We start from the raw sequence: 12,819 nt of genomic DNA, 5'->3' as shown, positions 1-12,819 counted from the left end.
AAATTTCCTATACAACAGTAATTCGTATTGTTTCGAAGTTTTTGTTCGTTTATTTGCTACTCGGTTATAAAAGCGCAAAGTAAGGTTGTCTGGTTCTTTAGTTTTGCTGTAAGGCGGCGATTCATCTATTTTCTTATATTTGTTCTTTTTTTGCTAGTGATCGGTTATAAAGGCGCAAAGTAAGGTTGTCTGGTACTTTAGTTTTGCTGCGTGGCAGCGATTTATCTAGATTCATTACTCAAGGTTAATAATTATGCAAAACTTTTGAAAGGCAATGTTAATTGCGAAAACGTTTCATATCATTTTCTTTGTTTCTTATTTTATATCTAAAGATTGATAATTTGAAAAAAAAATAATAGCCATTTGTTATGAAATTTGAACTTTGAAAATTTGTGATCTCATTTTTCTAATTGTTTTACTCATTGTTCGTGATTTTTGTTTTGATGAGCGCACAAGTTTTGGTTTTTAGAACTCATTTTAACTTACTGGGTTTTTAATCTGAATTGTGCTCAACAAATTTACATTTTTTTAAATACGGTCTGGGTCAAAAAATTAAAAAATCTGAAGAAACGGTAACACAATGCTTTAAAACGTAGAACCTATTAGCTAGATAATAGTAAATTATTATAAGAACGAGTATTAGCATTTTTTTCATCCCATAACTTATTTGTGCATCTGTTTTAGTTTAACGTGCGCCGCTTTCATCATGTAGGAATGTTTTTTCAATCGCGTAGAAACTTTTTTCACATGTGATATTTGTTCCAATATGAATTTAGCCAAATATTTCTTGAGTAATCTATGTCAATTGTGAATAAATTTAGGGAGGCTAAATTTTTTTAGGGAAGCTTTTAAAAATAACTCTCTTCAATTACGTCCATTTAGAATTAAGAATAATTTTTTTAAGAAATTTTTTTAGAATCAATGCCACTTATTTTCCTCATTGGTATTTCGAGACTATATGCCTACGAAAAAATGGCAGCTATTTTATGTCAAGGTACCTGGTATAAATTTCAATTGTGACCTTTTTGACACTTGATCGATCTTTACCGAAGCAAAAATTTGGCTTGGAGCAGTTTGCCATGTCACGTTGCATGCTTCTAAATGAATTCTCCGCATTCACCGTATTTCACCGCAAAATCATGACGAAATTTGAGGTGAAAAAACAACTTTTCACAGCTAATCTTACATTTTTTCCAATTATTCTTCGTCGCGGGATATTTTCAGGTATGGACAAGTGACGGCGTTGGACATGATCAAAGTGGTGGACATGTCATATTGGCAGACATACGGAGAACTGTTTCTGGAGGACCTGGACGACGATGCGGCTATGAAGCCAGGCACAGGTTGGTTGCTTAAAAATCGGATCTTTTCCGTTTGTGCCCCCCCCCCCCCCACCCCCAGTACGTTATGCCCCCCCCCCCCAGTTATAGAGCACGTGTCATTAAATAGTTAATCATTATGTAAAAATGTGGCACGCGCGTCTGGGGGGTGCAAATAATATGCGCCCACTAAGCGCGGGGGGGGGGGTGCACAAACGGAAAAGATCCTAAAAATCTTTTGGATCTTTTTGACGAGTTGACACGAAATTAAGGCACAGATTCCTATCAACATTCTGATTCAAGAAGTGCCAAGTCTGAAAAATGACATTATGAAAGCTTTGTTAGATATCTGATCTGAGACTTGTAATTTGACTGATTCAGTACAGAGAAGGACTACCCTAGTCGAGTACTAGATTTTATGAAAAGACCCAACCCCCAGTACGTTATGCACCCCCACCCAGTACGTTATGCACCTTACAATTACTGAGCAAGATGTCATTGAGTCGCGTTAATCATTATGTAAAAATATGGCGCGTGCGTCTGGGAGGTGCAAATAATTTGCACCCACTATGCTGAGGAGGACACAAACGGAAAAGATCCAAAAATTGACAAGCAGTCCTTGTAGGGGCGCTTATGATAGGTTTTTTGCATCTTTTCCCTTTGTGCCCCCCCCCCCAGCTTAGTGGGTGCATATTATTTGCACCCCCCCCCCCCAAACGCACGTGCCATATTTTTGCATATTAATTTACTATGTAATGACACGTGCTCTGTTACTGGGGGAAGCATAACGTACTGGGGGCACAATCGGAAAAGATCCGTTTGTTTTTCATAACAGATTTTTTTAATTTTGATTTTAGACTGTACGAACGACTACACGGACGACACAGGTCTACCACCTTGTCCCTTCCTACCCCACACTAGTGTAGTGTTCACTGCTATCTACATGGTGGTGGGAAACATTCTACTCATGAATCTTCTAATTGCACTTTTCACGTGAGCTATGATTTGTTGTTCATTCTTCCTTCAAGCCTAAACACGGTCAATGTGGATAAAAACGAAGGTCAACATAAGTAGATCGATTTCATAATCTTAAAGACAAAAGTTTGTTGCCGTGGTCCAGACTGTAGTGCGCTCGAACTGCCGTTCAGGCTCTGTAATTTCCCTCCGAAAACACACGGGTGTGCGCTCGAGTGGGTCTGAAATATGTTTTTATGAGCAGATATGCCATTGGGCAGGATGTTTGTTCTTTATTCAACCTCAATTTAGTTGAAATAAATGTCTACTAGAATTTGTGGTCACAACCATAACTAAAATAAAAATTCATAAAACCAATACTGTATCGCACACAAGATCAGATTAACATCATCAGCAATGATTCTTATCCACTGTGACAAGATTTTCGTTTTCTTCTTTTTATTTTAGACAACCACAGAAAACGTTTCTATTTTCTTATATGGTGAGAGCAGACCTGATGAACTTGAAAATTTCAAAAAGGTTGGTTTTAAATTATTTTCCCCCAACTGAAGGCAAAAAATATCAGAAAGATTACAATTTAAAAAGATTATTTTAACTGAAGTCGAAAAAGGACTTTGATTACAGGTTTCAGCAGGTGACGTACTCAGGTTATTCTAATTACGGCGGTTGTAATTTTTTTGTCATTTTTGCATTCAATTAAAAGAAAATAAAATATAAACCGAAAAAGTGAAAATTTCCAAAGAAAGATGTTTGTTTCAACCACTTACAGAAGTACTTTGATGTTTGTGAAACTATTGAAATTTCTTTTTTACAAGTGCAGCACACCAGATTCTTGTTTTGCTGCATGTTTCAAGTTTTTAACTTTACTATTTTCGATCTCAGTTTTGTAAGGGTATATATGGATATTTTTAATGAAATGTCATGCAAAAATGGGCAAATACTCTCTTATAGGAGTAGAGTCTCGTGAGTCTAAGGACGCTTTTAAACCATCTTTCCAACTCTCATGACATAGCAGAGCATGCGTTGTTCGGAGCAATCTTGGAGTGAAGTCACTCTTTTTTAATTCAACTCTGCAATAGGAGTTGCAATTTTACTCTGTGATGGATATTTGTGTGACAAGAACGCCTGTTTGGTCTATACTGTACGCAATTCGTCTTACCAAATGCTCTTCTGTTCAGATAATTATTGTGCGCCGGGAACACAGACACAGTTTTCTGTTCCACTACTATTTATTTTTCAATCAAACTCTCAAGGAGTGAAATTCAAGCCCCCATCAAGCATGCTAACTATGCATTCGATGCCTACTAACAAAGAGACTCAAGTAGATTGCTTTCACGAAGGAGTATAGTTGGAGTTCAGCCAGCTCGCTTCTAAACGGAGAAACGATTTCGCTTTCGTTAGTTTGATGTTTTTCGAATCAGAAACCGCATCTTGAGGTCACTGGATATCTTTCCAAAATTATGAATTGAAGGAGGTATGAATACAAGACCTTCATAGCAGGCACTTGCCTGCGTTGATGAGTTTCTCACTGGCATTGGACTCAGAACAGAATTTGATTTGACTCCAAAAAGTGGCTTTTCAGGACACACTCCTCTGATCATTCGCTCTGCTAACTGCCGCCATCTGAGCTGGTAGTATTTTCCCAGGGACACCAAGTGGATGTTGCAAATCAAGTCCATACTTTGGATTACTAACCTTCTTCCAAAAGTTTTCGTCTCACTTTGGAATTTCTATGTTTTTTATTGTAATGTTTTCGACATTATGTCCAAAATCAGTATGCGCCAAGACGTTTAATGGAATTTTTTAGTGATTTAGAAAGTTGTTTTACGCAAAAAGCTGGTTTTGAAAAAATATATATTCCGATGGATTAGAAATAGATATTGGTTATTTGGACAGTGTGAAAAAGAACGCGGTCGAAAGAAAATCGAAGAAAAAATTTCATGTCAGTCTAGCCTTCTATTAACACTTTCGTGTTTTTACTATATTTGCTACCTTATTTTAGAACTTTGTGATTCTGGATTTTTTATTGATAAGTTCCTGACAATTTTCAGTTCAATCTACGAGCAAGTGAACGAGAAGTCAACGACAGACTGGAAGAACAAGAGGCTGGATGTGATTGTGGAGTACCACACCCGACCCCCCTTCCCCCCTCCCTTCACTATCCTGTACCACCTTATACTCCTCTTCCGGTGGCCCAGTCACAAAGAAGACGTCAAGAAGTCTAAGGGGCTCAGTTAGTTTACCAGTTATGAAAATATTTGGTTTCGAAATAATACCAGTTACGAACAAATTTGGTTATAATTTAGTACCGGCTACGAACAAAATTGGTTATAATCAGATCTGAATAGCAAAAGTCAAGCATTCTCAATTTTAAAAGAAGCTATCTCTGATTTGGAACATTTAGGTTGATGGGGAAAGTACGTTCTTTTACCCTTTTCAAACCACTGTTAGAGGGCGAAAAGAAAGCTCCAAATCGAAACTTCTTTTTGTCAAGTTTTTTGTTACATTGCGAATCATCTCGTATAGGTTACGAGACTGATGAAGTCACTAAAAGTGCCATTTGACGAGGACTTCGTAGCTGTTCAAGATCAATCTCAGAACATTGAAGTGACTTCAGCAGAGTCACGTTACCTAAGTTTGAAACAAATGTGGTTTTACATCTGGCATTGAAAGCAGAAAAAAGTGGCAGCAAAGTTTCAACAGTTATGAATTGGAAAATTTAATTGGAAAATTTTAAAATTTTGGTGCTTAGATTTTCTCTCCAGGATACGTTTCAGGATTATTCCGTTTCCCTAAATGCTGACATTTGCTCAAAAGTGGATACATGAAAATTTGACTCTGATATCCGTCAATAGTGCGAAAAAAACGATAAAATTTCGGCAGTGTTTTTCTTTCAGTTCTTAAGAGTGGGATTTTAAAACCAAAAGACAAGAAGAACACTGTTAAAATTTTGCTGAACGGCGGGTCGTTTTGATCTAACAGAGGCACTCTTGAAATTATTCGAATTGTAGATACTTTCCCTTTAAATTCACTTTCAGTTATTTGTCACTGCAATATGAAAAAAATTGTAATTGACTGAACTCATTTTATTATAAGCTGAATTGGAATATCATTAAAGTTTGCCGTTTTTGGTTATTTTTGTCAAGAATTAACCCATAGAGCATAAAATTGTTAAATTAAATAGTTGAATTTTCAAAAAGACGGAGAAGTTTTTTTCGATCAATGGAAAACTGCGGTCCTTAAACCGTCTCAAACAACTGTCAAAAGTTAAACTAAAGTCTTCATTAATCCCTTAACAAATTGTTTTTCTCCTGTTTTTTGTTTCATTACGAACTCTATCGTATTGGTTACGAAACTGCATCCATTTAGGACTGCGTACCGGTTTAATATCTAAGACATAATTTTGAAGTGACTTCAGCAGCATTACATAACCTGTCTTAGAAACAAAAGAGGCTTTGAATCTGAAATTGAATGCAGGAGAAAATGGCACTGCTGAGTTTGGCTTTATAAAACATATTCGATATAAGACAATTCAACAGGTGTCAAACGGAAATTCCAGATAACTGGCCTACTGATTGCTTTCAATTGCTTTTTTGTGCTAAGATTTTGTTGCTTGATACATCAAAGGATTTTTCTCTTTCCTTAAATGAAAACATCTGCCCAAAAATGGCCAAATTACAACTTGATGCTGAAAAACGTTATTTTAATTCATCGACAGAACAAATATAAGGAATTTATTTGCTTTAATTATCTGACCAAACTTCTCAAGATAATACCTAATTGAGCCAAACCTGATTGAGCCAAATAATTGATACATTTTAATCTTTTTGAGCCAAAAAGTCTGCAAGACTTAAATTTACTCTTTCAAAAGGCTCAGAGATTTTGAAAGAATATCTTATTTTAAGAAGAAACAGCTGTTCACATTACGTAATACACGTGTGTCCTACACCCTGTCTTATCCTAAAAAATCATAGTTGGTTTGAAAAAGTGGTTCCGTACATCCCACTCTATCCTGACACCAAAAACATTCAACGACAATTGAATGTCGAGACGAAATAGTAAAGAGAATAATCACAAGAAGAAATAAGGGTGATTTTAATCAATCTATCTCGACAAGAAAACTGGAGAATTTTTTTTCGTTAACTTTCAAACTATCTTCATTTGTTCATTTTTTTCTCTTTTCTGAACGGCGTATCCTCCTATTTGTGTTGTCAAATGCATCACCAGAAGCAAAACTTAATAAACCTCAGCACCACGAAAACAAGTTTTTGCTCAAGTTTTACTTTTAATCGCAAACATCCAATAAATGGTAAAGCAGACAAGGCAAAGAGAACAACACTTAGGGGATTGGCAGAGTGAAAAACAGAGAAAATACATAACTGAAATTGCGCAGGCAAAAAACCCTACCGGCTCAGGGCACCGGAAAGGAACAGTGAACATTAAATTTCACCGTAGAAACTCAACCAAAAGAAAAAAAGAGAGGGGGGACACAAAAAGACTATCAATTTTGGATGTTTCGTGCAGACACACAGTCAAATCGCAGTTCGACGATTTTCCAAACTCTTCCGATTTGATACTTAACCTAAACAACAAGAAATTGCAATTTTCCTTAAAAAATAACAACGATTTTTTTTATTTTTGGAGCCCTTGCGTTTACAGCCAACATTTGAACAACGCTAATTTTTTAACTGAAAATGTTTTAAATTTGCTTTTTAAAGAAAAATATGTGCTTTGTCAGAGTACATCAATGTTTCCCACAAAAAACTTCAAAACATCTGTTTATGGATTCTAAGAATTCTATTTCACTCCATTTCACCATTAAGTTCAAAAAGTATTCGGTATAGGAAAAAATAAAAATTTCCATAGTTTTGCTCCATTTCATTAGAAAGTCAATTCCAAAAAGTGCTGACCGGCATCAGAACAATTACTAACTCTGCTGGAGAGCTGACAGCTACCGAGTATGTTTAAAGTTCATTGGATTTCAATACACTTCAACAAGAGTAATTTTAAGTCCAACGCAAGAGAAAAATTATTGTTGATTTTTTTCTGAAATACAGTTATTTTGCCACAAATCCCAAGACAGGCTTCGGCAAAAAACGAATGGCCATCAGTGCGTTTAATAAATCTGATAATTTAGTATTGGTGCATTGCTGACCTCTTGCAAGATTATAGTGCACACATGCAGCCGATATTCAAACATTAAGTCAAAAAGCTCTCAATTGCAGTTTTTCTCAAAAAGAACAGAATACGAATTTAGAAGTTTTCGATTTTTCAAAGGAGCCGTTATTATAAGTGCAGTGAGGAGCCGTTATTACAAGTACGTTGGATTTTTGAGATCAAAGAATGGTCAAATTTTATGGTGATTGGTAACGTTTTTTCTCAAAAGGTCCGCAGGGTAAAGTTAACTTTTTTTTGGAATTTCTATTTAAGACCAGACTAGTTTATATTTCCTAATATAGCGCGAAAGTCTATATAAATTGTTGTAAACCAAATCAATCCACAAAAGCATCAAGCCAGCAAAGAAAGTCTGCTTAACGAATTTGTGCGAATGAAAAATTAAACTGCTTGCGGTTTTTAAACGGATCGAATTTTTTGGAGTATAGAAAACTGTTTAAGCATTGTTTGAAGTCAATTTTTTTTAATGAAATTAATTGTAAAGACTGAAAAGGTTGTTATTTTATAGCTGTGCATATTTATTCAATTCCTGATATTTGCTCCAATTTTAATGTTTCTTAATGTCTCCGACTATTTGTAGGACCAATTATAAAACAAAATGAGATTTTTAGTAAATTTTGCAAACTCCAAACAATAATTTCAAAAAGAAGAAAGCCTTTTCTAATTGTGGATTAGTTTTGGTAGGTTACGCATATTTTTTAGGTCACCAAATTTAGGTTATTGTAGAACGGAAGAGTGAAATCAGAATGAATAGGGTTTGTGGAAAAAAATTGCATGAGCGATGGCCAATTTGACCCTTTGTACATGGGTTAAGTAACTTGCTGATGTCCTCTGGTAACCTTTGCTCTGAAATTTCTTCTGACTCAGAGCCAATTCAGAAAATCTTTCTGAGATTCTTTCTGATTCAGAGAAATTCAGAGAATATTGGTTCTGAATTTTGCTCTGATTGAGAGAATTTATGAATTACAATATATTGTTCCAAAATCTTTCTGATTCGTTACTGAAAACTAAAATTTCTCCAAAAATGCTATGATTCAGTACTTAGAATTTGTACTCAGATTCTGATACAGTACTGTTACTCGCTAAAATTTAGGTAAGAGAAAGTTTGTGGGAAATAATAGAAATGGACAGTGGAGAACACTGGTGGCGTGATAGCCGAGAGGTAAGGTGTGTGATTCACACGCCAATGATTGAGAGTTCAATCCCCTGCCTCCGTGAAGCTGTCTGTGTGAGGATCAGCTCTTACTTAGCCATAGCTTCAGGTTGACCATAGCCTGACCAATGTTGGCTGCAATGATGGTACCACGTGAAAGTTTCAGACGCAAAAAAAGTGGCTATATTCAGCAAAAAAGAGCAAATCTGCTCATAAAAAGCTCAGTCTGAAATGTGGGGAATAATAAGAAAACAGGCTACTGTAGGCCTAATGCTGTTCCGCTGCGATTACGCAGAAACCACAATTATTATTATTATTATTATTAACAAACAGGCTTCTGTTAACTACGAATTGAGATTTCATATCACTATTATTATATATCATGTTTTTTCTAGACAGGTCACTTGGTAAATATTTCAAATTTCTGTTTATGCAACCTGGTGTATGGCTACTGATATCAGCTTTTGGTTTTTGTTGTTTCGAGAGTTTTAACTTAACAAAAGAAGACTAAGTTTTGTTTGGACTGTGTTTAGTATGGCTGCTTTACCTAACAAGGTATTAATAAACTAAACAACAGCCCTGTTTGGCGTAAATTTCTGCAGCCAGTCTTAAAAGGCAAGGGTAATGCTCAGAAATATTGTTGAATGATTTTAGTGGCTTTTACTAACGTTAGCCTGAATGGTTTTGCACAAGAAAAAATATGCTTTTGTTGGTTTTGGAAATTGTAAAAAAGGTATCTAGAATAATTTAAGAAATGGTCGCATAAATTGTGCTGAAAAGAAAAACAAAAGGACAATCAATAATGGGATCTTTTCCGTTTGTGCCCCCCGCCCAGTAGGTTATGCCCCCCCCCCCCCTCCACCCCCCGTTAAAGAGCACGTGTCATTACATGGTAAAATGGTAAATCATTATGTAAAATTATTGCACGTGCTTCTTTGGTGCAGATAATATGCACCCACTATGCGGGGTGGGGGGGGGGGGGGGTCACAAGCGGAACAGATCCCAATAATGTTGCAAACAGAACAGCTGCAACTATGTTTTTTAAATATATTTGATATTTTCTTCAGTTCTTCTCTGAAAAAAATGTTTATAGAACTCTTTTAACATGCATATATGCTAAAAATTAAACTTCGCTTGTCGACACCAAATATTTTAGGGTTATTTCCAGGGTTGTTTTTTCAAATGTGGTGAATTTTAGCCCTGGATGTGAGCACTAGCCGGATGTATGAATTGCTTCTGTTTGAAGAGGAAGTGAAGGAAGAATACCTTATTGAACAGTTCAGCAAAGAAGGAATTGATCTCAACAAACAAGTGGCCACACTCGCCAAAAAGTATATTTCCTTTACCCCCCTTTTTCCTTTACCCCCCATCCCCCCCCCCCCACCCCCCACCCAAGTACCCCCTGGAACCCCTGGGGTATTCTGTGGGCAAGTATTTAGCAGGAAATCATCAGAAATCAAAAACAAAAATTAGTCATTTTATCCCTCCCTTCGCACTCCACCCTCTCCCTTTCCAAAACGTTATGGAACCCTGTTCTTTATTTTATTTGCAATTATAAAGGATAATGTAACCAAAATCCATCATATTTAACGAATTTAGATCATGACAAAAATATGATATCAAAAAAAGTTTTTCAGGCAATGCGTGACCAGCAATTAATAAATTATACTCGTTGATTTCGTAGATTATGACAGCAGAATACATTTTTATCATCCCTTTTTATCATGCTCTAAATTATTTCAAATATGATATATTAAATGGTTATTATAAATTTCTTAAAAACATTCTGGTTTAAATATTACTATACCGCTGGTTAAATTCGCCTAATCGAATTTTCTCCATTTTAGCTTTGAGAAGAACGACAAGCTGATGAAAGAAAACATGGCTCATCTTGCAAACGAGTCCGCCAAGACGAACAAAAAATTAGACGAAATTGAACAGCTCTTGCGAACCCTGATTGAAAAACAACAATAAAAAACAAATTTACCCGGTCTCTCAACACTTCGCAACAATATGATTGCAAACGTCCATCAAAGAACTGTACAGAAACCTTAGATTCTTTGTTAAACTTTCATCATAACCGTAAAAATGACATTGTTAATTTCTCTAAGACTAAACAAACTTTTATAGAAATCTATCAATTATGGAAAAAAGTTAAAATTATTTCAGATGTTTTGAAACGCTGCTTATTGTTAACAAATTTCAATGAAATAAACAGAAAAATTTGAATGACAAATTTGAATTTCTTTAAAGCCTTCTTTGAAAGTGTAGTTGTTCCAGAATTTAACGTTTATCTAGTCGATTGAGATGAGGAAGATAAGAGCTTGTTTGTAACAGCTGCAGTTTGATACTGCCCAGATTTTCCGAGCTTCGAAAACTGGGTAAGGTCGTAGTACGACATCGTATTAGTCTTAGATGAATACCTACTAAGTTCTTTAATTCAAGTTTTCTATGGCCCACAGTATGGATTTCCCGAGTCGAGAAATTTTCCAAATGTTATTTAATAAATGCGCTGAAATTTTCAAATAATTCAGCGCAAAATCCTTACATAATATTGCGCTGAAATGCTCTGAGCTTTGTAAAAAAGCGCTGAAACACACAGAATCTTTTAAAAAACTTCAGCTCACTTTCAACCTTTTCTCGTGCTGCCTAAGTCTCGAACCCTGCTCTACTGCTTGTTGGTCGGCACCCAATCACCTGTGCTATTCATTCTTCACATCCTCCTCATTTAATTTGATTTTACAATACTAAACCGTTTCGTAAGAAATGCGCTGAAAAAGGATGATATGCGTTGAAATTATGTGAGAAAAGCGAGGAAAATTCTTGCGCATTTTTTACTTATTTTTATCGTATTCATGCTAAATGGTAGGAGCTTCAGTGCAAAAACCTCGCTCCACAATAATGAGCTGAAATCCGCTGAAACGGTGCATCATATGCACTCAAATTTTGTACGTAATGTGCTGCCAAATGATTTTGAACATTATTTAAGAAATGTAGAGAAAAAGTGCGGAAATTAGCCAGAAATACGCTGATGATGCGCTGAAAGCTCAAAGCTTTCAGTTTCGCATTTTTATTTTCGCGTTCTGAAAATTTCAGCGCACTCAGCGCATCTCTTAAAAAATGCGCTGAAATGACACTAACATCTCGACCCGGGTACTAAGGTAATGTCGTTTTCTAGTACTGAAGCTGGTTTATATGATGCCACGCTGAAGCGTTTCAAGATTAATCAGTTTTCATGACCTCTTGGGCTGTTGCACCATTGCTTCCTATCAACGGATAGAAGTGTTGAACATAGGTGTCGAAGCTTACTCGCTTGTAAAATGAGAATTAATTTTGACAGTTCCAATGTATTTTATTTGGTAATCTTTCAGTATGAAACAAAAAGTCTCCATCTACACAGATTTTCACAGAACAGAGAAATTTTTCTTCTAAAGAATGTGGTAAGTTTTTATAAGTTTTTTTGGTGGGGGGAGTGCGGAATTTATAATCACTTCTTTTTCTCAATGATTAAAATCAGACAGAATAGCTCAAGAAATCTTTTGTTAATTTGTGGTTCTCGTTAGTTCCGATTATAGTGTTTTCGAATAGGTAATTTTGGGCACATGTTATCGAACGAGTTAGTAGGAAGACCTACTCAAACACTTCCAAGATATTGAAAAATTATCTTTGGGCTCTGAAGCAGTGCAATAAAAAATAGAACATTCAGAAAAAATAAATCCACCTGAAGGAGTTGATACGTTACAGTAAAAATCACAATGGTTGCATCAACGTAGTTTTGGGGAAATAAAACGTAAAACTGAAGTTGCACTGAGCAGGACAGTTTTTTTCATCGGTGAATTGTTTTTCTTGTAGAGTAAATATTTCTCAAGTTTTCTAGTTTTCTGAGAAACAACCAGTATGACGAGGAAAACAACTCAAAAAAAGATAACATTTTGTCACGATTTCCGAATAATTGTTTTGGTCTGCGACGGAATTGGAAAAGAAAACCAGCTGCAGCAAAAGCAATTTGGCGTGGGTGCTGCGAGCTCCTCTAATGGAATTTTTTTCCTGCTGATTTTAAAAGATAACATTACAACAGTTAAAAAATAGTTAACGGCAAAATGACAATTTTCTTGTGGTGTTCCTAATTTAAGCATCAATATTGCAAGACTTTACATTAAACAACAGTGTTTTGCTGCTATATGATTAGATGCACCA

General features: G+C 35.7%; 1 protein-coding gene across 2 annotated transcripts in view; it reads left to right on the top strand.

Annotated features, from left to right (window-relative positions):
• LOC142341200 (transient receptor potential cation channel subfamily M member-like 2) overlaps positions 1-10,879 on the top strand; it is a 31,500-nt gene extending 20,621 nt beyond the window's left edge. For both annotated transcript variants that reach the window (XM_075392120.1, XM_075392119.1), the window contains 5 exons: positions 1,225-1,343; positions 2,177-2,312; positions 4,346-4,527; positions 9,821-9,953; positions 10,470-10,879. In XM_075392120.1, the coding sequence (XP_075248235.1) occupies positions 1,225-1,343; positions 2,177-2,312; positions 4,346-4,527; positions 9,821-9,953; positions 10,470-10,596 (697 nt within the window). In that variant the 3' untranslated portion in view covers positions 10,597-10,879. The remainder of the gene's footprint in view (positions 1-1,224; positions 1,344-2,176; positions 2,313-4,345; positions 4,528-9,820; positions 9,954-10,469) is intronic.
• Positions 10,880-12,819: the final 1,940 nt, after the last annotated feature.

Source organism: Convolutriloba macropyga, chromosome 6, assembly GCF_964194025.1.
Source record: "Convolutriloba macropyga chromosome 6, txConMacr16.3, whole genome shotgun sequence".
In the NCBI taxonomy this organism is placed as follows: domain Eukaryota; kingdom Metazoa; phylum Xenacoelomorpha; order Acoela; family Convolutidae; genus Convolutriloba; species Convolutriloba macropyga.
Note: the sequence above shows the minus strand (reverse complement) of the source record. Positions and strands in the feature narration are given on the sequence as shown.